At 44.1% G+C, this 26,659-nt stretch overlaps 1 protein-coding gene across 9 annotated transcripts in view; it reads right to left on the bottom strand.

The window, feature by feature from the left end:
• PTPRT (protein tyrosine phosphatase receptor type T) overlaps positions 1-15,121 on the bottom strand; it is a 431,612-nt gene extending 416,491 nt beyond the window's left edge. For 4 of the 9 annotated variants that reach the window (XM_032126644.1, XM_032126648.1, XM_032126650.1 and 1 more), the window contains exon 1: positions 14,883-15,121. In XM_032126644.1, the coding sequence (XP_031982535.1) occupies positions 14,883-14,952 (70 nt within the window). In that variant the 5' untranslated portion in view covers positions 14,953-15,121. The remainder of the gene's footprint in view (positions 1-14,882) is intronic. The other 5 variants (XM_032126643.1, XM_032126649.1, XM_032126651.1 and 2 more) reach the window with 2 other exon arrangements.
• Positions 15,122-26,659: the final 11,538 nt, after the last annotated feature.

The raw sequence follows: 26,659 nt of genomic DNA, 5'->3' as shown, positions 1-26,659 counted from the left end.
TCCTGAGAGATAGAAAAGAAACAAGGATGAAGTTACAGTAGGCTTACATGAGACATGGAAAAAATTAACTTGCCTTAAGTTATAAAACAAGGTGGGGATAGAGTTCGGAACAGGGAACCTGAGCCTCCAAATCCCTGATCTAAGCACAGGACCAAAGATTCACCTGCTCCCTGATGGAGCATCCACACAAGGCAGAAATTCCTGGGAGTGTGCAAAGTGCTGTGAAGGGAGCACACTTGCCTCACAAACTGCGTGATTTCAGTGCAACATTCAACGGGCTGCTTTGCCACCAAGGAGAGCTAAAGTGAGCTAAAAAAGGCAAGATTCCATTCTCACCTGTGAGATTACCAAATACAAGCATGGTGACTCAGTACTTTGATTTTCCTGGAGAAGCAGGAGCAGTCAGAGAGCTGCAATATCCTTAAGTCTGAAAGAATTAATTAACAGTGAAGTATCATAAGGGGCTGGGGGAGGGGAACCTTGATTCATGCTCATCTTTAAATACATTTTCTTTAAATCATTTCCTTGTGCAATTACACATATATTACAGATAATGTTCTTGTACTCGATTTGCCTTGCTGTAAAACAGCAACATAAACATTTTCCTCCTCCCTAATATCTTTGGAATCAAAGTTATCATCTAATGAGAGGTATCCAGGGGAACAGTATTCAATACAACAAGTAATTTTTCATTTACTTCCTCTTTAAATTATTAAAGGGCAAGGAAGAGAGTACAAAGAGCCAAGGTCAATTCATACATAAATATTTAGCTTGGAGATGCAATTCCTGCTCCCATTACTTTGCTCTATTTCATTACTGTGTCCTATGGACATGTACTGCCAGGAAACTGCAGTTTAAGTTTCCAGGTTTTTGTCTCGTACTGAGTTCCCATAAAAGAAAAGTTCCAAGTTCCATCAATTTCTGAACAATTAACCAAATTCCCATTCTGACAGACAGGCTAAGAATTGGCAGCCCTGTCTTCCTGCATGAATTAGATGCCAGTAGAGTCTCTCTCCATGACAGCAAAAAACAAATTTCTTAATCCCACCATGTTTCTCCCACATTTTTGCAACTCGCCACAGGCTTCTTCCACAACACGGAGTCATGGAATTGTTTAGGCTGGAAAATACCTCTAAAATCATCGAGTCAGACTCTTAATCCAGCACTGACCAAGCCACCTTCAACCCATGTCCCCAAGCGCCACATCCACACACCTTTTTAAGTCCCTCCAGGGACAGGGACTCCACCACTGCCCTGGGCAGCTGTGCCAATGTTTGACAACCTTTTCCAGGAAAAAATTTGCCCTAATCTCCAATCTAAACCTCCCCTGGCCCAGCCTGAGGCCGTTCCCTCTCCTCCTGTCCCTGTTCCCTGGCAGCAGAGCCCGACCCCCCCGGCTGCCCCCTCCTGTCAGGGACTTGTGCAGAGCCACAAGGTCCCCCCTGAGCCTCCTTTGCTCCAGCCTGAGCCCCTTTCCAGCTCCCTCAGCTGCTCCTTGGGCTCCAGCCCCTTCCCAGCTCCGTTCCCTTCCCTGGACACACTCCAGCCCCTCAATATCGTGTCATGGGGCCCAGAGCTGTCCCCAGGATTCGAGGTGGGGTCTTCACCAGTGCCCAGCACACGGGGACAGTCACTGCCCTGGTCCTGCTGGGGTTTTTCAGAGATTTCAAGATCCTTGGTGTGCATTCTCAACAGAATTCCCTAACAGGCAGCAGCCTCTGGCAGGCCTGACGTGATGCACTCGTGGCTGGTTGGGATGAGCCCAAGGAGGAGAAGAACAAAGTCCATGAGCTGCTGGCAGCCCAGCAACACAAGGAGACCCCCTCCAGCAGGGCTTCCCTCCTTGTACCAACAGCTTGGCATGAACCACCACTCTCCTGTCTTCCCTCCATCAAACATGTACAAAAGTCAAACTTTCAAGACCAAAGGCTAAAAAAAAAAAAAAAAAATCTGCTAAAACATTTTTAACCGCTGATATTTTTTACTTCTCTTAACAGAGTTGTTACAGGGGAAAGTTTAGAGGTTTCCTAAATAACTCCAGTCACCCTGGCAGCCTCAGAACAGGAGCTGATCTGCAGATTTACTGGGCACACTCTGTGAGCACACAAACACCTGCTGCTGTGCCACAGTCAGCTCCTAGATTTTCATTTAACATAAATGGGCATTGCAGGAACACAGCAGGAATGAACAGCCACTAAATGCCTTGCAAAAGGAGAGAGCAGTCAGCAAAATGGATTGGAAGCCTGAGGGCATAAAGAAAAAGGAGAAAGTTTTGAAGAAACTCATTATAATTTGTTCTCTTTAAGACTACAGTAATATAAATGCTGAGAACAATAGCAAACAAATAGAATTGAAGCTGATTTTCAGAAGACATTAATTCCCTCAAGTTGACTGATAAATAACAGTATTTTCTCTCCTCCTTTTTTCTTTAATGGGATTCAAATGATTCAATTTAATTGCAATAGCATTAGTTTCCCCACCCAGCTTTCTCCTACTCCAGTCAGTGAGCAGAGCACAGGATGACCTTAATTGTGTACATGATGCTGATTTTGATTCAGACAAAAAGTACAAGTGCACCATGCAGTAAACACGAATTTAAAACCATAAAGCCTCAAATCCCAATTCATTGTGGTCCAACTGCCTCCTAAGCCACAATAAAATTCCTGGCAGCCCTTCATGATCACCTCGGAGAGGAGCTGCCTGCACAGCTCCACAGACATGTACCACCAATAAACTACGGGTTAAGTTTCCAGACTTCTATCCTAAATTCTCATAAAAGAAGGAATTTCAAGTGCCATTTAGTTCTGAACAATTAACTAACTAAGTCACCATCCTGACACAGAGGCTGAGAAGCAACAGCTTTGTCCTCCTGCATGAATTAGATGCCAGTGAAATCCAAATCTATGACAGCAAAAAGCAAATCTATTGATTCCAACACACTCCCCTTAAACTTTTGTGGCTTGTCATGAGCTCCCTTTCACGACATAGAATCATACAATTGTTTAGACCTGAAAAGCACTTTTACTCTGCCCAAACAGGCAAACTTCTGTTCATATCCCTGCTTTATCAATTCTGGGGTAATGACAAAGTGATGAGAGCAAGGGTGTTGCAGTGTTACACACAGCAGCTCCTGATTGCAAAGCAGCAGCAAAAGCCCCACAGTACATTCATGCAGCCAAAAGAGAAGCCCACAAATTCCTGACCAGCTCAGGTGATGGGCTTCCCTACCACAAAGGAACACGAAGAAAAAAGGAATATTAACATCAATAAATAATCAAGCTTTCTCAAGGGTATTAGTTGCACTAATAGAAGGTTATCCAAAAAACCCTGTACCAATCCTCTTGCAGGTCTGACTGAAAAAAAACCACCCTATCACACACTTCTGCCACAGGACCTTTTGATGTTTATGCAAAAAATGGATGGCCCTGACTGGAGGAGCAACTACTCAATATTTTGTTTTATTCTTCCTGTTAGCTCCGTGGGCCCATGCATTATTTACAGCACGCTATGCAAACTGAGCTCTACGGAGAGAATTACTAATTTCCTCTCAGGTTTCTCCACAGCTATAGAATTTCTGGGCTTCCACCAGCATTCAGACACACTCATCACCCCACCTCAGAGCTCTGTGTTCAACCCTGTCCTTTTGAGCACTCAAAGATTAAGGATTAACCCATGCTAACATCACATTCCCCATTTGCAGCTCAGGGATTTTCAGGATTCTGCATCAACCCCACGCACAACCAACACAGCAGCCCTGACTGCAGCTGTGACATCTAACTCCCTTTTGGGGGCCTCAGCTCATCCCCCCACAGGGTAAAAGCTGATGTTCTGCCACAGCTCTCCAACAGCTCTCCCACGAGCACTCATGAATTCTGATACAGAAATAAGACATCACATGCTTAACACTCCTCCTCTCTCTGACTGGTACGTTATGTGCTCTTTAGCACCTACAAACCATATCCTGCACTTATAATTGGGCTCTGTTGTTTTGTTTGGGTTGCTTTTCTGTTTGCTCGGGGGTTTTGCCTGAGGTTTTTTGTGGGTTTTCTTTGTGGTGTGCTGAGCTGGTTGGGGGCTTTTTAATCCCACGCTCACTATTTGCCTGCAGGTTAGATAAAGTCTGAATACAGATTTGGGGGTGAGGGGGATTTGGAGGGGCAGATGATGCAATCTTGCCTTCACCATGATGCTATTGATATTTAACAGATAGGCAACAGATAATCAGATTAATTAAAGAACAGCAGAGAAGCATTAGTACTTGTTATCACTTACACTTATGCTAAATAGAGCAGCATCTTTTTTTCTCAATATACCTCCTCTTCTTTTCCCTCTTCAACAGCACTATAAGAAAGTTAGAAATTTAGAGGAAAAAAAGCCAGCAGTGGATTATTATTCAATTTGCTTTCTTATAGAATGCACCACTTTTTCACCCCTCTAAAAAAAAAAAAAAATTGTCAATTATTTTGTCCTGTCTAAATTAAAGTGGCTCAGACAGTTTCCACCATTTCCTCTGGGAGACAATTCCACAGCCTCATGGATCTGCAGTAAGATTTTCTTAATGCCCAGAGTAATTCTTTTCTTGTCTTTATCTCACTCTATTCCTTTCACTGTACATTAAATATTTCGACTTTAGTCCCCTTCCTTTCCTCTGAGGTACTCTCCCCTTCACAGCTCCATTCTCAGTTACAGATCCAGAAATTAAATGTATTTAGATACTGTAAATCTTTGCTCAAAAGAAGAGAAACTGCTGTTGCTTTTGTGTACTCTCAGTGTTTTAATTTGTCACTCCTGGAAATAAGATGATGCTCGGGAGGAATATTCCAGGCAGAAAAAAACATCCTGACATATACTTTTTAAAATACAAACACAGCAGGTGGCATATTCTGCCCTGAGTGCAGTTACTGCTTTTCCATGTTCTGTTTGATGCAAATATGCCATCAATTGTCAGTAAGTCCTCTCAAAAATCTCAGCATTAATCACTCCCAGATTTCCCTCATCCACTCAAAAATCACTCTGTGTACACCTTCACTCTGGATCTACATTGCAACATTATTCAAGATTGGTGCTAAATTTCTGCTTGAGATTCTCAACTCTGGCATTTTTTAAAGAACTGGAAACGCGAAAGTTTACCATCACTAAGAAAAAACTTAAAAAGGATCTACTTCTACATTTTCTCCTTAACTTCAATGGAAATTGCATCTGAAGTCTGAATCTGATGAGTGATCCTTATGCCACCCCCTACACAAGGAAGAGCTCTATGGGGAACCCAAACAGGATAACCCAAACCCTCTCCTGTACACTCTCTGGCAATTTTAGCATGAATTACACTTGGCAAGCAGGATGATAAAAGTTTGGGGTTCATGTTGTTTCAGGTTTTCAATACCTGCAAGTCACCCTGAAGTCAGTAACCACTGGGAATTACACTAATATGTATTATATATACACTAATTTAGTATTTCTTTCACCTAAACACTCCTTTATTAAATATTCTGTTAGCAGTAACAGCTCATCAGCATGGAAGAAAAACCTCTTAAAAAACTCAAGCAAACAAATCAACCACCAAAAAAAACCCACACCAAAAATCACACCAAAACCCAGGAGTGATTCAATATAGGCAACTGCCAAGTGACCTTCAAAAACAACCAAGTAACACTCCAAACATTACTTCCCAGCCATTATCAGAAATAGTTTTGTATTACTAGGAAATCAAAGTGCAAGGGTAAAGCAGATGCCCAGTGCAGCTATACCCTGTATGTTAATTTTTTTACAATAACTATGTACAGGAATATTAATAAATGCACTATAGAACATTAAAATCTTTGGCACATGGAAAAGCTTTATAATAAAAGATGCAAAGTTGAGTGATTACTTTAAATGGGTTATTTTTTCTTGGTAAGTTCATTTAAGGACAATTAATTATACTTTCTTATTTTCACAGGCTCTGGCCTTGGCAGTCTCCAGGGTTATCCCTGTGCCAACAGAGACACTGTGTTTATTTCCAAGCTTTCCACTTCTCTGATCATTCCTACCACGTGCTGATAGCTGTTAGTACATACACCATCTCCCATGTTTTAATCATAAAAATATTTACTGTTTGCATAGGAAACCCTATTGCCAACAAAAAATTTATTCAGGAAGCTGGGGAAATGTTTTAACCAACATTTGCATAGCAAAAAAATCCTTTTAAAATGATTTTTTTTTAAAAAAACCTATTATTTTTCACTAGATCATATGGATTTATCTTCCCCAATTCACACTGGAATGTCTGAACCTCAAGAACTGCAGGGAAGCCCTCGGTTTAGAGCAGCTCTTTTTCAACAAAACTATTCTTCAGATCATATTTGGGGAAAACTTTTCAAGTGGGCCTAGATTTAACTTATACAAATGAATAAATTTCCACCTCCCCAAATGAAATCGTGGGTGCAGTTCAAGCAGGCAGCATCTCTGTCAAGTACAAAATGCACGTGTTTGTGCACAGGAGTGCCACGGAATAAGTGGGATGCTGGCAGCAACCCAGCCCTCTCTCTCTTTACCTTCCTTGCCAGGCAGGACAGCAGCAGCGGCCTCAGGGCACCTTCCAGAGAGAGAATGAGTCAGTGCTGGCAGCAGCAGCCAGACCACAGGGGCCCAGAGAGCTCAAGCCACCCATCTGAAAGTCAAATTCATCAGATGACTGCACCCTGTGCAGTCAGAGCTATACAAAAAGTCTGCCTCAACAGTGAAAGGCTCAAAAACAATTCTTTGAAGGGAAGAAGCAAAGATGAGCGACTGATTTTAGGTGGGTGACGACTTCTGGATGTTTAATTAGGTTTGGCTGCTGCACCAATTGAGCCACATCTGGCTGCCTGGCACAAGCTGTGACCCAGGCCCAGTGATGCACTGAGGTACCCAGAATATCCTGATCAGCTACCCTGATACAGGCAGCAGTGTTCTTCAGAGCATAAATCTATCAGGCTTTTCCTTTCACGTGCTTATTCCTTTCCATTACTGAAATAAACAGTGTGCAACTGTCATGCGAACACATCAGCAGAGCTATGAAACACCAGCTGAGCTGGAAGAACAACAGGGAGAACTACTGCTGGCATGGTTAAGGCTCTTAAAATATTAGCAACAAGCAAATATAACAGATAAACATACACTTTTCTAAGCAAACCTAGAATAGGCTGCTGGTAAATTCAATATATCCAGCCAGTTTGGTTTGGGAAGAGATGATGCTCAATCAGTGTGAAATTAAAGGCAAGAAGTAGGTGTTGCATCCCAGGTTTCAGCCTAAGGAGCAAAATTTACAGCCATGAGCTTTCTCACAATGACTCTGGTGGACAGTTAGCTTAAATAAAGGGAGATTCTATCAGTGCCGGCCACCCTTCCCAGCCTGAGAGCATCCACCAGCCACTTCAGAGCTTTATTTTATGTCTGCTTCCTCACTGTTTCTATTCCAGCAAAGTCCCCCTTCCCATCTCTCTTCATACCTGCTCTCTTCCTACTGCTGTAAATTTACCATATTGTCCTTCCCATCGCATTCTCCATCACTAACCCCCACCCAAACACCAGGATCCTGTCAGCTGCCACCCTCGCTGCTTGACTATGGCACTGCTCATGTTTCTGCTGCGACTTCTGTTTCTCTCTAATACAACTGCAAAGAAAACATTCTTCAGGATATCAAAAAACCCCAGTAATTTGTGCCTCTAAAGCATTCAGCAGTCGGCTCCTCAAGTGTTTCAAAGTTACTACACAACAAAGCTATCCCTTCTGGTTTAATAAACAATTAAGAGGCAAAAGGGAGTTTCTATTAAAGAGGCTCATTAGGAGAGATGAGTTGGGACCATTAAAAGCTGGCAATTTCCTCTCGAGTCCAGAATGAGAAGTACCAAGCACTTTTGCTCAGCCACTTGACAAACACACCCAAGCTAAAGGCCAGACAAAGCAAAGAACAGATTTTTATATAGATAAACCTCTTTTCAACACCTCCACACGCATGGAAAACACCAGAAATAGCTCATTAACTTGTATCTTTGTGCTTTTCTACAGAAAAAAGAAAAAATTAATAAAACTTCTTGATAATAACCCAAAGCAGTGGTGAGGAGTTACATGCACACAACCTCTTGGCTCAGCTGTTTGGTGGTTTTTAAACCTACCTCTCAGCCACACACCTCTGCAGCAACATCAAAGCCATGAAATATTTCCCTGAGAAATGACTGACTGTGGTAGAAATGCACTACACTTTACGGTTTCAGCAACAACTGTTTCCATTAGAGCACTGAATTCCCACCTAGAAATGCAGAATGAGATTTGGGCTGCCTGCACATAAGTGGGTACACGTTGACAGCAAATCCCTTTTCTGGAGAAACGAACCATCAAGCTCAGCAGCTTCTCATCTTGCTGACAGAAGTGCTCTTCTGCTTATCCAGCAAATGCTGCCACAATTCCAGTAAATATGTCTAAAGGAAGGAAAGGCCCATCTATAGAGCAGCCAGACTGCTTTAATTGCCTTCTTCCTCCCCTGCTTTGTACCCTACTTCTACTAGTTGGTCACAACCACACACATTTTTCACTTCTACAAATCATCATTATCTTCTTAAAAAGAAGAAAACCACATGGCACCATTACCATCCCCAACTCCACACTTTTCCCTTAAAAAAAGAGATCCTGAAAGAGATCCACTTCACAAAGTTGTTTTATTAGCCTCTTTAGGATGTTTTTTTTCTCCCCTCTGCTACTGACGGCTGAGCTTTGAGTCAGTACTAAGGGAATGAAGATCCACACATGTTCAGATTAAGGTAACAGCAACAAATTCAGCAGTACTGAAGTCAAAAGCAAGATATTCCAATAATATCCCCAGCCCAGCATGAAGCCCTACTTCTGCTCACACAGGTAATGATGCTTTCTTCAAATTCAAAAAGGGAAGGATTGATCCTCAACACAGAAATGGATAAACTCTGGCTTAAGTGGTAACGCTCTTGATTTTGTTGTTCTTTACAGCACTGCAGAGGACAAGAGTGGAGCAGCCCTCCTTCACTCTACAGCAGAATTCACAGCCAGGAGCTGCTTTCCCAGTGATTCAACACAGTCACTACCAGGAACGAAGCTGAGATTGACAGGGATGTATGTGGAAAAAAAAAAAAGTGATAAACTCTGTTTCCTGTGTAAAGCCAGATCTGAAGCCGTTTCAGCTAAGAAAACTTGAGATATGGGACACTTACTTTGAGCACTTCCAGCACAAAGGGAACAGCATGGCTGCACAAAGAGCTTTGCATAACTGGAGTGTGCTCAGGCTGCAGCACTGATCTGTGCCCACACAACATCATCAGCTGTCAAACCCCACAGCCTTTCCTGAGAGATGAACTCAAAAATACCAATGAACAAGAGCCAGGTCCCATCCTCCCAAAATTCATAAGCAGCTCAATCACTCTTCAACCACATGAGCTGCACCACTTCGAACGGCAGCAGAATTCACCAAGTCAGTTTGAATTCCCAAGGCTGCAGTCCCAGGGGGATTCTGCTGGAGAAAAGAAATCAAGCAACTGGCCTTGGATTGATTTACAAGCACTAGTTAAAAGAAAACAAGAAAATCAGAGGAGACCAAGCACTAAGTAGGTTCTTTCTTCCTGGGGTTTCTCGTCCTGTTTTACCAGGTGGATACACTTCCCAGAAATATATCATCTTTAACTGGGGCATTGAACAACACCTTAACAGCCTTCTTTTCTCCAGAGGTCCTTGGTTTCTTTAGCTGACTTATCAGCATTTTCCTCTGGAACATACAATGTCCTGTCATCCAGTGTACAAAGTATTTGGCATCTCTGAGCTGCAGTGATAGATAGGATGTATTTATTGGATATTAGAAAACAAGCAGGACTGATTAAATGATGCATAGTCCAATTAAGACACGGTAATTGTCTCCTTTACCATAAAGATGTATGATCTTTAGGGCTCACAATAATGAGTCCCAGAGGGAATTGCTTGTTACGTAATGAAAGATAGGACCAGGCTGTGAGAAGTCCTCACTGATGCCATCAACAACATCCACCACCTTTGTGTGCCTGTTCTCTTTCTCTGGCTTTGCCTGGAATGGCATTCAAAGTTGAGACAACACCAGGCCAGGAAGGTGGTAGGGTAAGATGCAGGTAAGGATGTCTCCAAAAAAGCAGAGACCATCTACGTGAAGGTACATCCAAGTAGTACCATCCAGCACAAACAGGGAGAGCACCAGCTAAAGCAACAAATAAAACTGGGAAATGTGAGTGGATAAAAAAGTGACTCCAGGCCAAATATATTGGCTTAAATGAGCCAAGTAATGCTGCTCCATAAAACATTCAAGAAATACCGTAAGAGCCATATACCATCTTCTTATCAAGGATATGAACAGAGAGCCAAGAAATGTCAACCCACAAACCCATCCTCAAGGAAGTGGAGCCCTCTGGTACTGAGGCAATGGGAGGCACAGAAGCTTTCCTGCATCACAGATGGAGACCTGGACTACAACTTGTTCCTAGCAGCAGGTGACCCCTGTATGCTGCTGCTTTTTAAAATACATCTAAGGAAAGTCTCATCTATCAATGTACCTACGAGCATATTTTGGAAGCTCAGTCACATATTTAATCTGTGCATTACGAGGCACCGAGGAAACAGACTGAAGCAGTTGCCATAAAAAATTAAGGAATGTCTCTCTAAAAAGACAGAGGGCTTTATATAGCAATGCACACACACATCCTGCTGCTTGTCACCCAAACACCAGAAGAGTTTGTGGAGATGTTCACCAGGCTGCAGGATTTCTGTGGCAAGCTCTCGTCAGTGAGCAAACCCATGTATACGTCAATCAGATTTTGGTAGGCGGATTTCAGACAACATCTGCTATTTTTATTCTTTTTTTTTTAATTACGGCCACATTAAATCAGTCTCAAATTTGCCCATTGCCAAAATATTTAAGCTCCAATGCACACCTCTCCATTGTACATTCAGCACTTTCCATTCAAGCAAAGAACAATACTTGCCAATACACATCGTGCACCTCACTTATAAAATCACAATGAAAATTACCAGAGGCATAAAATAACTATTATGATAAATAATGAGCTTAAAAAAAACCCATACTATACACACAGAGAGAATCAGAGACACTGATCCTTCTGTGCTGAATGTTATTCAAGAGGATTGTCAGAGCAATGCTGAACAGATCAATTTATTTCCCTTTCTTCTCTCCACTTAACTGGATTTCATATACAAAAGAAATTGTTCCTATAAGAAACAACCCTTGTCCGTGGCTTTCGAGGTTCAAAGCCTCAGACCTACATCTTTACTACTGTTCAGGTTTCCATGGCAACAGATGATGGTGCCTCCTGAAAAAAAATATACTTTAATATTCTACAGTAAGTGCCCCAAATCATTCTCGTAATATTAATGAAAACTAGAGCACGTGGGCCTCCACGCAGAGCACAACAGACTTTAAAAGTACAATGAAACAAGAAAAGCGGAGCTCAGGGACTTGCAGGAGGGTGGATGGTTGAAAGGGCTCTGCATTTGTAAAAGAGAAGGATTATCCCTCAGAGATTCACAAACGCCTTTATACACACAGTGACCTTTCGCTGCCACCGTCGAAAGAGGCAGCTTCACATCATCACCTTCTTAGGATTAATTGTTTACGTATTAGAAAACAAATCGAGCCAGCCGGGGATAAAAATAAAGTGGAATTGTGGCACTAACAGCTCCCCAGAGGGAGAGAAAAGTGATTATTGAGTTAAATGGCTGCATTGTTAACAATTGCCACACAGAGCAGCTCCCTCAGAAAGGCCCGTTTTTCACCGCCAATTTGCTGACAGCAAAACCTGAGCAAATGAACTCCTACTAAATTAAAGCTTCCCCAAAAATTTCCTTGCAGTTTGCTCCCTTTTCATCTTCTCTCCTCTCTGGACGAACACTGTGTAATGAACTCTCAGCTGCCATAACTTTACGATGTGGCAGCAGCCTTTGGAAACAGCCAGCTACACATCCAAGCGCTCGGGAGCTCCGCCAGCAAGACAAGGAGCAGGATAGGGGCAAAAATTAAAACAAGCACCCACATAAGAAGAAAAACAAGCATTAAATAATCTGGTGTTCAGGTCAACAGCCCCCATGTAAACCCTCTGTCCTACTTTCTGCCCCGAATGCTTTTTCACAGCTGCAAATAACAAATCTCTGTATTTATCCCCCCGTTGTGTTAAAAACCTTCACAAAACAGACAATAGTAAAGTGTGCAGCAACTACAAGAATACCCCACATGCTTCGGTGGCAGAAAAACTGCACACGTACTTTCAGGAGAAGAACTTCCCTGTAAGTAATGCTCCTTCAGCTCCAAAATCCTGAAAGAACTGGGAACAACTATCATTACCTGGTGCTACTTCTGTGTCTCGCATGGAAAAGTAAAGCATTTAAATTAGTAGCTGACCCTAGAGCTGACAAAAAGTTTAGAACCTCGAAAAGCATATGCTCAGTTACAAATACATACAGAGACTGCAGGGAAGTGGAAGTAATTACTGGCGAAAAGAGTTATAAATAGAGTCATAGAGAAATTACATAAAGAAATGAGTGCTAGCCAGCTCCCTCAGTAGGAAACGAGGTATTCCAGGGAGAAGCCATGAGCGTTCTGCTATCTCTTTGTAGTATTCCTAATTTTACAGTGGGGACAAATCACGTAGGAACAGAATACATTTCATCTTCACTTGTGCCTTTCCTAATTCCTAGTCCAGCGATCACTTAATAAATAAAAAAAAAACCAAACCCCAGCCAACAACTTGCAGAGTGATTTTTCGGGATGTTTAACAAAAGGCGGCTGTATAAACGCAGTAGGCTTTGAAAAATAATCGGAGATGGAAGGTATTTGCTTCCTAAAAGTTATGGAGAGAGCACCACCTGATGGAAGCTGCGGAAAGACGCCGATGGCTGGAGCAGCTCCAAACTTCACCGAATTTCCGGGGACAAAGTGCACCTGCTAAACTTTGCTTTTTACCATTAAAAAAAAAAAAAAAAAATCAAACCAACAGCTATAGGGATACAGGCCAGACTAATACACTTCACACTAGATATTTAGTTTAAGAGCAGAAAACTTTCTTCTAACTTCAGTACTACAAGCAGCTCAGAAAACATTAGTTATTAAAATCAGTGCCTCTTACTTTGGATGGTAGAAAGCACACTCAAATAAGAGAAAAAGGGATACTAATCATTAAAAAAAACCTCACAGTCACTATTTCCAACTAACTGAACTGATAATTAAAACAATATTTCATGGCTTTCCTATAAATAATTGAAATATGTTACATTTTCATGCGTTTAGCTCATATTACATTATCTCCCTCAAACACAAAGTGTATTCTGCCCCCTTAAAACTTTGCTATTTTCACAGAACACTCTTCTTTCCAAGCATCTGGCTAAATGATTCATCAAAAGCCCAGGATCTGATCTCAATTGATATGACAAGTGTCAAGAACACAAAAACAGTTGAAGGGAGAGAAAAGGGGGGGGGGGGGGAATAAATAGCTCCACATATTGCTTACTCAAGGAAGCAGCTATTTAACTAGGTTAGATTTCCCAGCCTCTCTAATAAATCTGTGCTTTGTGCAGTTGCCTAGCAATGTAAACAAGATCCTGCTGGTGTCAAAGCGAGCCGGATTGATGACATCTCCTCCACCGAGGGTCTGCCCGGCCCTTCCAGCCAGCCTTGTCTCTGAGCCCAGCCTGCACCCAAGGGCTCGGGGGAAGGTGGACACGGTGTTCATCATCTCCAACACGCCGCTACTGCTGCTTTAAAGCAGCGAGACAGTCATCAGAGCTCTCGGTCTTACCTAACAAAAACCTGCTTGTGTTTGAGATTAACTCAACTTAGTTTCGTGCCTCCAGCGCGCCTAAATCACAAGCAGTGAGATGTATCCCTATGTTCCCTAAGCAACATAACACAGGGAAATTTTACTCGTCTTAAGTGTACAGATAGGTAAAAAAAAAAAAAAGAATTTTAAAACTAAATCGAGAGAAGAAAACTATAACTGTTTAATTCTTAGCATGAGCACAAACCGCAGTGAGAAAATTAATGTATCGCAAGAGCCAAGAGAAAAACAAGACCAACGTAGCTTTGGATTACCTACAAAATAGCACAGGAGGAGAAAGGCAGCTCTATAAGCACCTGTCATCTTCAAGTAATTCAAACCATGCCTAAAGAAACTCGTAGGAGTAGGAAAATAGCCAGCTACTATTACTGTACACGTGCCAGGGAGCAAAGTACTCCTTAACATCAGCGGCGGAGAAAGTGACAACTGGGAAGGAGCCGATCCGAGTGACTGAGCCCCCCGAGAAAGTTCCTAGAGCTGGGACACGCAAGTGGTGAAACAGCTGCCCCTAAACTTCCCAGCCCAAGCCCAGAGCCCTTCCCCTGACCGGAGGGAAAAGGCAGGGCTCCCCCCGCGCCGCACATCCCGCAGCAGCCAACTCCTGCCCTGGGCTCGCGAACGCTCTTTATCACCAAAAAACGCCTCACATATCGTGAATCCCAGAATAAAGGCGATGCTTTCACGTCTTGCCACACGCAACTTTCGGAGAAGCGAGCTCCCCTGGCCCCCAGCCCCGGCGCTGTCCCCTTCCCGGCGGGACCCCGCGGAGCCCCGCACAGCCGGGCAGAGCCCCTCGCATCCCCGGCGCCCTCGGAACCGGCGGGTACCGAGGCTGCTCGCTGCCGCTGGCCAGCGCCTTCCGAGGCGCCTCCATCCCCTGCCGCTCCCCGAATGGCACCGAGAGCTCCCTGCGAGGCCGCGGGGCTGAAGGCAGGGACGAAACGAAGAGTTCGGGCTGCCAGCAGAGCTGCCCGCGACGGGGGCACCCGGGGGATGGAGGAGCGGGGCACCGGCCGGGCGGGCACCACTCACCTGGGAAGACCTGTCCGTTCACCCTGGGCAAGAGCTGCAGAAGAAAGACGATCGCGGCGACGCCGGTCATCCTTCCCCGGAGTTCACCTGCCCTCCCCGCTGCCGCGGAGCCGCTGCCTCCCCGCCAGTATCCCCCGCATTGGTGGCTCTGCGCAGCGGCGGCCCCGACAGCCGGAGCCGCGGTGCTGCTCGGCGGAGCCGCCGGAGTGGCGGCGGGCGGGGAGCGCAGCGGGGCGGGCGGGAGGTGCCCCCCGAGCCCGGCGCCGGCCGCGCCCGCGCAGAGCCGGATCGCTGCCCCGCCGCGGCGGGGGCACGGCCGGTCCCCTCCCCCGGGAGCGGCTGCCTCCGCGGCCGGTGGGGAGGGCTGGCTTTGGGAGGTCTGAATCCCTATTCAAGCCCGGCTGCGCACACGCACAGCGCCCCGCGGTAGCGGCTGGAGCACAGCATCGCGCGGCGCAGCCAGGTTTGCTGCTCCTGCCCTGTTTGCAGCGGGGATGGCGAGGCAGCGAAGGGGCTGGCGTTAAACGGAGGGCTGGGATTGGGGGTGGGATTGGGGCCGGGAGCGGTGCGGGGATGGGATGGAGGGAGCGACCCTCTGCTGGAGCCAAGGAGGAGACACGGCAGGGGCTCGGGGGGCCTTTGATGGGGCGGCTGCTTCGAGCAGTTCACAGGCACCTACAGCTGAAAATAGCAATTTCCATCCTTATTCACTTTACTTTCGAGAGTTCGCTGCTGAACACCGAGTCACACCGCGCAATGGGCACTCCCCTAGGGCTTGGCCACAGGCAGGGAGACAATTCCAGGCACAATTCTAAGAATTGCTGTCCACAGGTAACTTCTTGACCCAAAATTCATGGCTGTCCTACGGGAGGGGGGGTGGGTGAACCAGGGCCCTGAATAGGGAACAGATCAACATGGATCAGTCACCTGAGCTGGAATTCACACAGGAGGAGAGCAATAACCACGCGGGCAGAGCACCTGCGCGGCCACCAGCACAGCGGGGCCAGCTTCGGGCATTCACCCAGCTGCCAGCGGGCATTGCAGCGGTGGCGGGCGCGCTGTTGCGCGCAGCTGTAGCAGGGCCCCGTTCCCTGCCGGCCCTGCGCTGCTCGCCGCGTTTGTTAGCCACTGTGGTTCCCCCGCAGCCCGTGTGCCTGCGGCTCCGCCGCTGCCGGGCCCGAAGGGGGCGGTGTTGGACCGGCGGCGGCTCCGGGCAGCGCGGGGGTGCCCCGGGCAGGCCCCGCTCCCGCCCCGAACCGCGAGAGGAACAAAGCCACGGACGCGAAGGCGCTAAATGTGTGTTTAAAACAACCGGTTTGCGTTTGGCACTAAATACTACGAGAGCTCCGGAGAGTTAAAATTACCGGAGTATGGAATTTTCTTAAGGGCCGGGATCTCCTCGGGACTCAGCCCTGGTGGGATAAGCAGAAAAAAATTCTTCACTGTAAGGGTGATCAAGCACTAGAAGAGGTTGCCTTGGGGAGGTTTAAAAGGCACGTGGATGTGGCACTTGGGGCGTGAGGTGGTGGTGGGCTTGGCACTGCTGGGTCAATGATCTTAAAGGCCCTTTCCAAGCTGAACTATTCTATGATTCCGGAGTAGCCACTGAAGAATTGCACGTTGCAATCCTTGCCTGGTCAAGCAAGAGCACCACCCTGAGAGCCAACAGAGACAGCATCAGTTTGCAGCTGATACTGCCCCCTGAGCTGTTCAGAGCTCTAGCCAGAGATGAGCTTGAGAGGTCCCTGTATCTCAACATAGAATGGTTTGGGTTGGAAGGGACCTTAGAGATCACCCAGTCCCACCCCATGCCACGGGCAAGGACACCTTCCACTATCCCAGGTGTTCCAAGCCCTGTCCAACCTGGCCTTGGACACTTCCAGGCATGGTGCAGCCACAGCTTCTCTGAGCAATCAGATCCTATGCCCAGTCCTAAAACCCTCTCCAATCAATGAAGTGTGGCCCTCTCTTTAGGTGTCAGCATCACTTCAGAGATTAAGGCATGCTTCTCATGCAGCACAAGGACAATCACAAACAAGTACACCTGGAGATAAAGGGAGAGCAGAAAACGGAACAAGAAGGAAACCTCACTAAGTCTGCTAGGCAGCAGAAACGATCCAGCCAGCAAAATAGACATGGAAACCACTGGAATAATTTTTAGATCAGTGCAAATTGCCTAGGCAATAAGAACAGAAAATATTGAAACAGAGATGGTGCTGGTAAGAAGTGAATAAAACAGTAGCAAAGAACAGCTGTATAAAAACAAACTAAAAGTTGTTTTCATATTAACTCAATAAAAAAGAAACAGAAATCTGGCAGTCATGTTCAGAATGACAAAAAATTGGTAAACTAAGTGACTTCCTGAGGTCCAAGAAGCTCAGGGAGTGAAAAGGAGAGAAGTTTAATATTTCTTCCAAGAAAGATTTTCAACCCAAGAAGTCTGAATCGTAAGCAAGGTGAAGAGGGGTGAGAGGGAAGATCTGGATAGAGAAGGAAGTTTAGAAATAAATTGTCTACAAGAACCTAGGAAAAAATGGACAAGAGACAACTGTCTTGGACATCAAATAGTGCAAACATTAGGCTGAACTAAAATTATGCTAAAAACCTTAAGAAGGATTGTCAGAACTCAAAGTCTGTGAGAAAGGAAAAAAAATAGAATATAAGATGCAGGATGAGTGCAGCAAGAGCAGCATAAACTGAAATTAGGCAGATACAAGCACAAAATCCCAAAGTCTGAAATTATTTCAGTTAATGACAAAGTCAATAGATATTTGTAAACCCAGGAGGATTGAAATAGCCTTCCAGACAACAGCAGCGTCTTTGAGGACTAGATATATAGTGGTGGGATGAAATCCAGCTATTAAAAGAAGTTGTAAGGCTGAAGAAGGGAAATGAGAAAACATGCTGCAGATAAGGAATGTGTAATTTAAAAATAAAGAGACATGCCATCAGTATAACTCATTTACAGCTCAGGGAACTCCTAAAATTCAAACAGGGCCATAATGTTGGTTCATAAACCATCAAGCAAGACAGGGACAAGTTGTGCTCCAAAACCCTGGTGCTCACCAAGCAATAACACACACAGAGGTTTTTATAATCAGTGGTTTGGAGCTGGCATGAAGAATTAAAACCTCTACAAAATGGTCTTGCCAGACTTCTACAATTCAGGGCTAGTAGGTGTTACATGATATTATTTTCTAAAAATGGCAAAGAAAAGTTCTAAGTCTGAGCCCATCCTGGTGTACAACACCACAGCTTATTTTTCTGTTACTGATAACTCTCAAGTGGCTTAAAAAAGAAAACATTGACATAAGTTCTGAAGTTTTCTTGAGCCTGTCGCTTGAGGCTTCTTGACTCTGTAAAACTGTTCCCTCACTGTGTCAAGATGAGAGGTAAAAAGTTTAATTCTTTGTTTTCCAGGGACAAGCTGTATCGTTGTGGGTGAGGAATGAAGTGCTAAACAACTGAAGGCACTGTCACATGAGGACAACAGATGCATTTAATCAAGGAGATATATTAGACAAGATCAGCTCACAAAATTGAATCTGTATGTATGGTTTTGAAGGATTTAACAGAAATGTTAGTATGTAAATATCCAATCCTACTACCAGGCTAGAATGGGAAGGTGGAGGAACTCCTCCAGCCCCTGCAGTGTGTAGAACATCTCACAGCTCCAGCAAAGCTGACTCACAGACCACAGCCAGGCTGCCTCTGCTGCAGACATCACAGCTCCTCTTCCTGAAAACAAGTACTCCACAGCCCATGTGCTGCTTCTGAGGGTTAGGAAAACACCTTTTTGCAGTTCTACAGAATTCTTTGAAGGTGCACAAATCACAACTGCCACTCAAGTCTCTGGCTATAGGCAGAGTCCTAGAGGTACAGGAGAAGCTTCATTCCACAAATTCAGTAAAGAGAACCTCAGCTTTGAGAAGTTCAATACACACCAAGATCAGCCTGCTCAAGATAGGAAACTTTTTTCTCCCCTAAGGCAAGCAGTAAAGATGTACTTACAAATAAATACACACAACTTCTTTCATTACAGAGCTTCCTGTTATGCAGCATCCTGGTTTAAAAACAGGATTGATGGGTGAAAGTTTTAGTTGAACTTCAAAGGTTAGATTAAACTGAAAGTTTGGGTCTAGAGCATGATCTGTTGAGCTTTTGTCGTCATGGGTATGTGGGGGTGTTAAAGAAAGGAAACTCAACACCTCAGGCCATTCTCCTGATACCATTTGCAACTTCACCATCTGCCTTCCTGATTGCAGTTTTTTATTATTAAAAACAAAACTGTCTCTCCAACACTGGCTTCACTTCTTTGCGCAGATCCACCCATATTTTATAGATATCTATGTGCACATACAGAAATGCCATCCCTACAGAAAAAATAAGCCCACACCACATTTGTGCATCACCTTAACCACTGAGGAGTTAATAATAAGCCAGCTCAGTGAGTATCAGGGAGGAGACCTCTGCCCAGTTGTCTGTACCCTTTAAGTGGTGCCTTACCTGTTTTTCCACTCCCACCAAGTTGTCAACACAATTACAGATAATTATGTGCTCAAATACAGAGCCCAGCTGCTTTTTTCAACCTGGGTACAAGTTGAAATCATTAATCGATGTCACACACATTGGCATTGATCTCTCATGCATTATCCTTATTAATAAGTTTCTTCCTTTCTGAAGATAAGGAAATTAACTACCAGCCATCAATTATTCAGAAATACAAGTTCACCTTTAGACACGAACACAATGACACTTTCTGGGAAATGCCAAAAGGACCTGGATCTAGCAGTTTATCTCAACAATGCTGGATCATGGAAAAGCAATATATTAATACCATAGGCAGACACAAGTAAATAGAAAGGTACAGTAAGGAGGCAACATCAGAATAGCCTGAAAATGTCAAACACCCCAGCAGTTGTTCTCCATAGCAGCAAGTTTTGAATTTAAACTGTTTGTCTTCCCATATAATAGAATGAGGGGTCAGAAGACCCTGATAAGCATATTTCTAAAAGAAAGTGCAACTTTTCCTGGGTGTACCTCAATTTATAGATCACAATTAATGGAACTGCAGAGACAGCTGTAACACACAATGTCTGGTTTGCCTGGCTCTACTACACATGGCTGAACAGCAGAAGGGGCAGCACCTGGCTCCTTGTGCTGGCTGCAGACTCAGGGTGGGTGGAACCTGCACTGGGAGAGGGGATATTCCTGTTGGAAAACACCTGATCGTGCTCAATGGGGAAAGCTCTCATGTGCAGGCTGAGACGGCAGGGACAGAAATCAGAGCCAGGCTAAAGGGAGCCCAGATCAGCAGCAGTGCAGATGCACAGCCAGGCCTTGGAGGGAACAGCAAGGCTTTTCTGAGCACCAGGAATAGCTGGTGCAGCATTTGCAGGAAGCCACTGCACTGTTCGATGAGAGGACAGGCTGACTCTGGAGGAACAGAATGGGCACAGGCAGATTGCTTAGCCAACCTCTTAATTTTATTCAATATTTTTCAGATCACTCTGAGCTCTTACTATTATCCAAAGTTTGCAGCTCTTGCAGTGCCAGCTTTAAGTTATTGTCAGGGCAAAGCACAACAGAGGTATGTCAGTGTCATTGCTGCCACCTTCTGACTCACTGAGACCTCAAGTGCATTTCCCTGCATGGAATATTTTCCCGCTAATCCTATTCTTTTTAATGGTTTCCAAAGCACTGAGCAGGTAAAACTCCGGTTTTACCCGAGTTCCATCGTGTACCATGATACATTTCAAGTTCTAGTACTTGATGCTGCTCACTTTTCTCATTGAAAGTGTCCACACAAGTTTTGCTTGATATAAAATTAACGTGAATTAGATCTGGATTACAGCTGGATCATCAAGCAGGTGTTCTGCACAGCCTTCCAGAGGATGCTGCCATTAAATGGGGTAGCAAGTGCCTGCTCATCAGCCACAAGAAACAGAACAGCTCCTCCAGGTAGGGGACAAATTTGTTGCTACCCAACTCAGACAACTCAGAGATTCCAATTGCAATAGGAAACCTCAGCAAAACATCTAAAAGTGATATTATATCTTTGTATCTATTGGGATTCAGAAATAACTACTGTATTTGACAGTAGTATTTGCTATGAAGGGAGAATTCCAGTTAAAGATTACTCCAAGCCCACTTTGTGGAACAGGCAATAGCATGAATGAAAAAAATGACTAATTCTAAAAATTTTTAGAAATATTTTTACTTTTTTTTTGGGCTAGAAGGAAGAACAAACAACAGTGACAAGTTTAACTCCAGCTAGCATATCTGAAAGTCATTTCTCCCCCCCAAAATACATCAAGCTCAGTACAACAAATTACAGCCACTTCTTCCACTGCCTCACTCTGTCTTCCCTCCCAGAAAATGCAGAATCCTGATTTGGAAGCTAAGGTTCTACAAGGTACATGTTACACAAAAAAAAAAAAAATCCAGTAGAAGCCATTTAGGTTAATCAATGAAAAATGGCAGTCAGAGTTGCCTCAACCACTCCAACTGGTGAAACTTTGAAAAGCACAGTTTATCAGGAAGGGAAAGCCAGAAACCTTCAGCCCTTCACACACACGAACCCACAGCAGGTTTTTCACTTCCATTCTGCAGGTATAAAAGCAGAATCTATCACTACATGGTTGTACCCCAGAAGTGCAGAACAGAGATAAGCAGGAAAAATTTCTACATGGATAGGGTAGCCAAGCATCAGAATGGGCTGCCCAGGAAGTGGTGGAACCACCATCCCAGCAAGTGTTCCAAAAAGCCTGTGGCTGTGGCACTGAGGACAGGGATTAGTTAGGACATGGTGGTGCTGCTGGGTTGACACAGTTGGACTTGATGATCTTTAAAGGTCATTTCCAACCTCACTCAATCCTGTGACTGGAAGTTCTCTAGAAAGTTCAAGAGGCCTAGAACATCAGGAATTACTTTAAGAGTAAACAAATTCTGTTAAAATTTATGACAATGTGCATTAGCTCAGAGTAAACCATAAATTGTTCCCTTATTCTCATGAGCTGTACACCCAGGGGATTTGAGTCCACACAAAGCAAGCAGCTGAGCATTGGCAGGAGGTGGAAGTCTTTCTTCTTCCTGCACAGCATGCAGAGCACCAGCCCCTGCAATGTGCCAATGAATTGTGACTAAAGAGTCACATCCATTATGTACTCCTTCAGGAAAACATGGAAGTTTCCAGTAAACTGCATGGAAAACTCAAATTCTACAGCTCCCATTTTTAATGGATTGCTCATGAAGCTCATCTAATAAAAATCTACAGAGAAATTTATAAGCTAACAATGATAGAAAATATTTTTTCTTGGGAATTTACTGCAACATTACAGCCAAGCATAAACTTTATCAGTTATTTGGAAAATATAGAGTGCCATAAAATAAAAGTAATTAGAATTACTGTATCTTCACTCTGCCCCCCTCAAAAAATACCACTTAATTCCTCTTTAAGACATAGCCATTCATCAGGGTTCATTAAGGCCATATTTTCCTCTCCATGCTGTGTCATTAACAGTCATTAGCAGAGGAGGCAGGAACACAGTCACACAGCAGAGCTTTATCAGCTTGGGAAACAAAGGAGCAAGCTCCTCCTCAGGCCTACGTGCTGTTAGGGACAAAGGACCTGTAGGAAACAAAAACCCCACCCACCCCTTCCTTCACTTTTTAGTTCAACTTTCCCTCCTCCTTTGACCATCCCATAGCACAATGCATCTAGAAGTGTTTAGGTGAACAGTTAACATTTGAAGACACCCTCAAGACTTACACAAGGGTGCAAGGCCTTCCCCCCTACATTTCTCCGTGATGGTTCTCGATCTTTCCTATTCAAGAGCCTGAAACCTTCCATAAAGCCAAGTTTAACAAACCCCCTTGTCCTACCATTTCAGTGGCCAACTTGTTTGGCCACTTGGCCTAAAACAGACCCAGAGCCTGAGGGATGGAGGCAAGGACTGCTCACATTTCTCTTTTCCCATTAATGTTCTCCCACAGGCTTTAATCTGAGTTTGCCATAGTCAGCACCATATCCTACAGCAAGGACTTGCCTTTCTGTGCAAGTCTGTATTCCCCACTGAATTCCTATAGCTATCCTAAAATCAGCTTTTAGAAATAAAACTCAATAGCTGACAGCTGGCCAAAGTCACAGAATCCCAGAATGGTTTGGGTTGGAAGAGACCTTAAAGACCATCTCCATCCCCCCTCCTGCCATGGGCAGGGACACCTTCCACTATCCCAGGCTGCTCCAAGCCCCGTCCAACCTGGCCTTGAACACTGCCAGGGGTCCAGGGGCAGCCACAGCTTCTCTGGGCACCCTGTGCCAGGGCCTCCCCACCCCCACAGGGAAGAACTTCTTCCCAATATTCAATCTAAATCTGATCTCTTTCAGTTTGAACCCATTCCCCCTTGTCCTGTCCCTCCAGAACCTTGTCCAGACCCCCTCTCCAGGTCTCTTGGGGCCCCCTCTTAGACACTAGAAGGGGCTCTGAGGTCTTCTGGACCCTTCTCTTCTTCAGATTGAGCAACCCCAGGCCTCATAGGAGAGGTGTTCCAGCCCTCAGAGCACCTCTGTGAGTCTGGGAGCCTCCCTTCTCACTGCAGACCAGTGGCCATTAGATACAAAAGTCTTTTAGTGGACCACTTGCAGTATTTTAAGACTGGACTTGAAAAGGCTGTTGAGTTGCAGACAAGTGTCACGTGAATAAATCTGTCTTTGCAGCTTCCTAAACAATCACGTGAAGTGCCTTTGCCTGGGTAAGTGCTTGTAAAGCAATCAAGAACTGATATGATAACCAAATGTTTCTCTAATAGTAATTATGATTCTTTGGAAAAAACACTCCTCTAACACTAATTTATTTTCTACTTGAAAGCCAATCTTGCTAGTTATTAGATATTCTCCTTCCTATCACAATCAGTAAATTATTAAAGAGCTGACCAGGCTTTGTTTTAAAATTATTCTCTTATGAAGCTCCTTGATATATTTACCCTGAATACTGAATGATTTTGAGGCCTCTAAGGGCCCATGAATGATTTCTATTTACTACCTTTAGCAAAAAGCCTGTGGAATTAGCAGCAGGAATTTCACTTGAATCACAGCTACCAGTGGTATCTCCAGCTCACTTACACAGAGACTCTTGAAAAAAAAAAAAATAATAAAAAAGGAAGAAAAAACCCCAAAACAACCAATAACACAAAAGCTCTAAGCTTTTGATGGGAGAAAACATTTTAGCCTGGGAAGTTACTAAGTGGCTGTGCACTCAAAGATGTGTGAAGAATCAGTCCCCTACCGGGAACCTGGCAAGGCTCTCTGTGCCCAAACACATCAGCTTCAGCACCTAATAGAAAACAGTATTTGAGAGAGTTCTCTAAAAGCACCTCACCTCATTTCCAGCCCTCCTGCTACAGCAAGATGTGGCTATCACACTCCCACTCAAACCAGGAGCACAAATTCTTCTGATTGTATACATGACATACAGGCACACCTAAACTTCTTTAAGCTTCTTTTTCAGTTAATATCTTTTTATACATATTCAAGCACCTCATAATAACTGTGCTGAACAGAGCAGCATCATTATCTTCATTTTACAGACAGGAAAACAGACAGAGGGGTCAGGTTCTCCCAACACACTGAAGAGGTGCAGAGCAGAACTAGTTTTAGAACTAAAACATGTAATTAATACCGTGTTATCAGTATCCTTATGGCTCACAGCAGTCAAACAAAACCCATGGATGGAAAACTTAGTGAATAATCACAGTTTCCTTCCAAAAGCCCAGCTTCCAGTAAAAATATATGGAAAGGTTTCAAGTATTTGTTTAAATCAGCTTCAGACAGACTTCCCACAGGCTTGATTCACTTGATACAGCAGTGGGCTCGTGCACCAGTCCTGCCACCTCCCAAGAGCAGCTTGTTCCAGAGCTGGATGCACAGCCTGGCTTCAAACCCCCCAGACCATCCCAGACTGCTGTGCCAAAATTTGCCTTCTATTAGCACTGAGCAAGGATTGCATTAAACCAGCTGTCAGGTTTGTCTGGTGAAATAGCCATGCCCTGCTGAAATATCTCACTAAACAACATCTATTAAAACCCCGTGGAACAAGGGATACATAAATGAGCTAAATGGAGACCAAAACACCACAAATACATTTAGAATCAGTGTTTACACAAAGATTTGAGAATTCATTCAGTGTTTGTTGCACTTTTTCTATTCCTCTAAGTAACCAAAGGCTACACAGCTGTTTGAAACCACCAAGTTCTGAGCCCAGGAAGCTGGCACAGGACTGCCACCAATTTTGGTGGATGCAAGACTGAATTCAGACTAAGGTGCTCCTAAACAGGAAACAGCATCCTCAGCTAAGATTTCACCTCACCTTTAATAGATCCAATAAATCCCAGTGAATTAACCAGTCTGCCACCAACTCTCCAGCCAGCCCTCATACATAGAAAATTAATGTGAGACAACTGTACTAAAAACAAAATCACAAAAACCCACCCCAAAAAAACCCCACAAGCCCAATCCACTCTACACCATACCAACAAAGCCCACCTTGATATGCATTAAGTCTCAAACCATAATTTCAATTTTTATAGGGTTGGGGAATTTAGGTGTGCTTTTTTTTGTTTGTTTTAAAATCAAAATAGCATAAGCTAAATTCATCTTGGTATAGCACCACCAAATTCTGCTTCACCAAAAATTGGTCCAGAAATTCTCAGGGTGAGAATTCTAGTTCAATACTCAATGTTTTTGTAGCTGCCATAATTGCTTTGTGCTAGAGCCAGAAATAAACCTCTTCAGTCTGCAGTAAAAGCTATATCTTACCAAGTGACATTGTAAAAGCACAACTTCCAAAGTCTATGTAATTAGGGAAATCTCACATGGGAAGGGTTTACTAATTGCATTACATGTTCCAGTGGCTTCCAGTTAGGAAGTGTTTCACCTCACTCTTACTGCTTGGGCCAGGAATGGATTTCCCCTCCTTCAGCCCTCTAACCAGACTGGGGAAACAACGGAAAAAAATAAAATGCAGGTTATGTAGTCCAGCACTTTCATGTACATGACCCCCCCATTACATTATCTCAGCCTTCCCAAAGCAGTGGTTAATACTATTGAAGTTTCTCTTACACGACAGGTGAACTATTTTTAGCCTTAAAGCTTAGGCAAGGCAAAGATTAAATTTCACTGTCCATGTCAGACAGCAACAAAACAGCTCATACAAGGCAGAAGTCTTCAGCTCTGCTTCCCCCTCTGCAGATGAACAGAGAAGATTTCCTCTGAACTTGAGGGCACAACCATATCAAAGTTTATAAAAATCCAGTTCACTCAGCAAGAACATCAAATTAAGCACTCCCAGTGATCACAAGCTGGTACAACCGGAGCTCTCTGCAATACCTACTATATCTTTCCCCTCCAAATCCTAAATAACCATGTCCCTGAAAATAAGAAGCACACAGCATCAGGCCTAGAACACGATCCAGTTCTGTCTTGCACGTGTTTTGTGCTCTATGGTGTTGGATGATGCACAATTCCACTTCAGCACCAAAACCCAACAATTTCTAGAAGTGGATTGTTACAATTTTGTAGGAAATACCAAAGGCAATTTCTCTTAGAAAGTCAAGAGCACTTACATATATATTCATGTCACTTAGAAAAAAGAAATCAGGCTGGGAGTTTAAAGAGGCTCAAAGGTAGCATTAAGCTTCCAATAAATCCCAGTGAATTTAAAATTAATTCCCTTAGGTGACACAGAAAAAAAAAAATTTAAAAATTGATTTGCTCTAAA

This window comes from Corvus moneduloides, chromosome 17 (genome assembly GCF_009650955.1).
Source record: "Corvus moneduloides isolate bCorMon1 chromosome 17, bCorMon1.pri, whole genome shotgun sequence".
Classification (NCBI taxonomy): Eukaryota; Metazoa; Chordata; class Aves; order Passeriformes; family Corvidae; genus Corvus; species Corvus moneduloides.
This window is presented reverse-complemented; position numbering and strand designations above follow the sequence as displayed.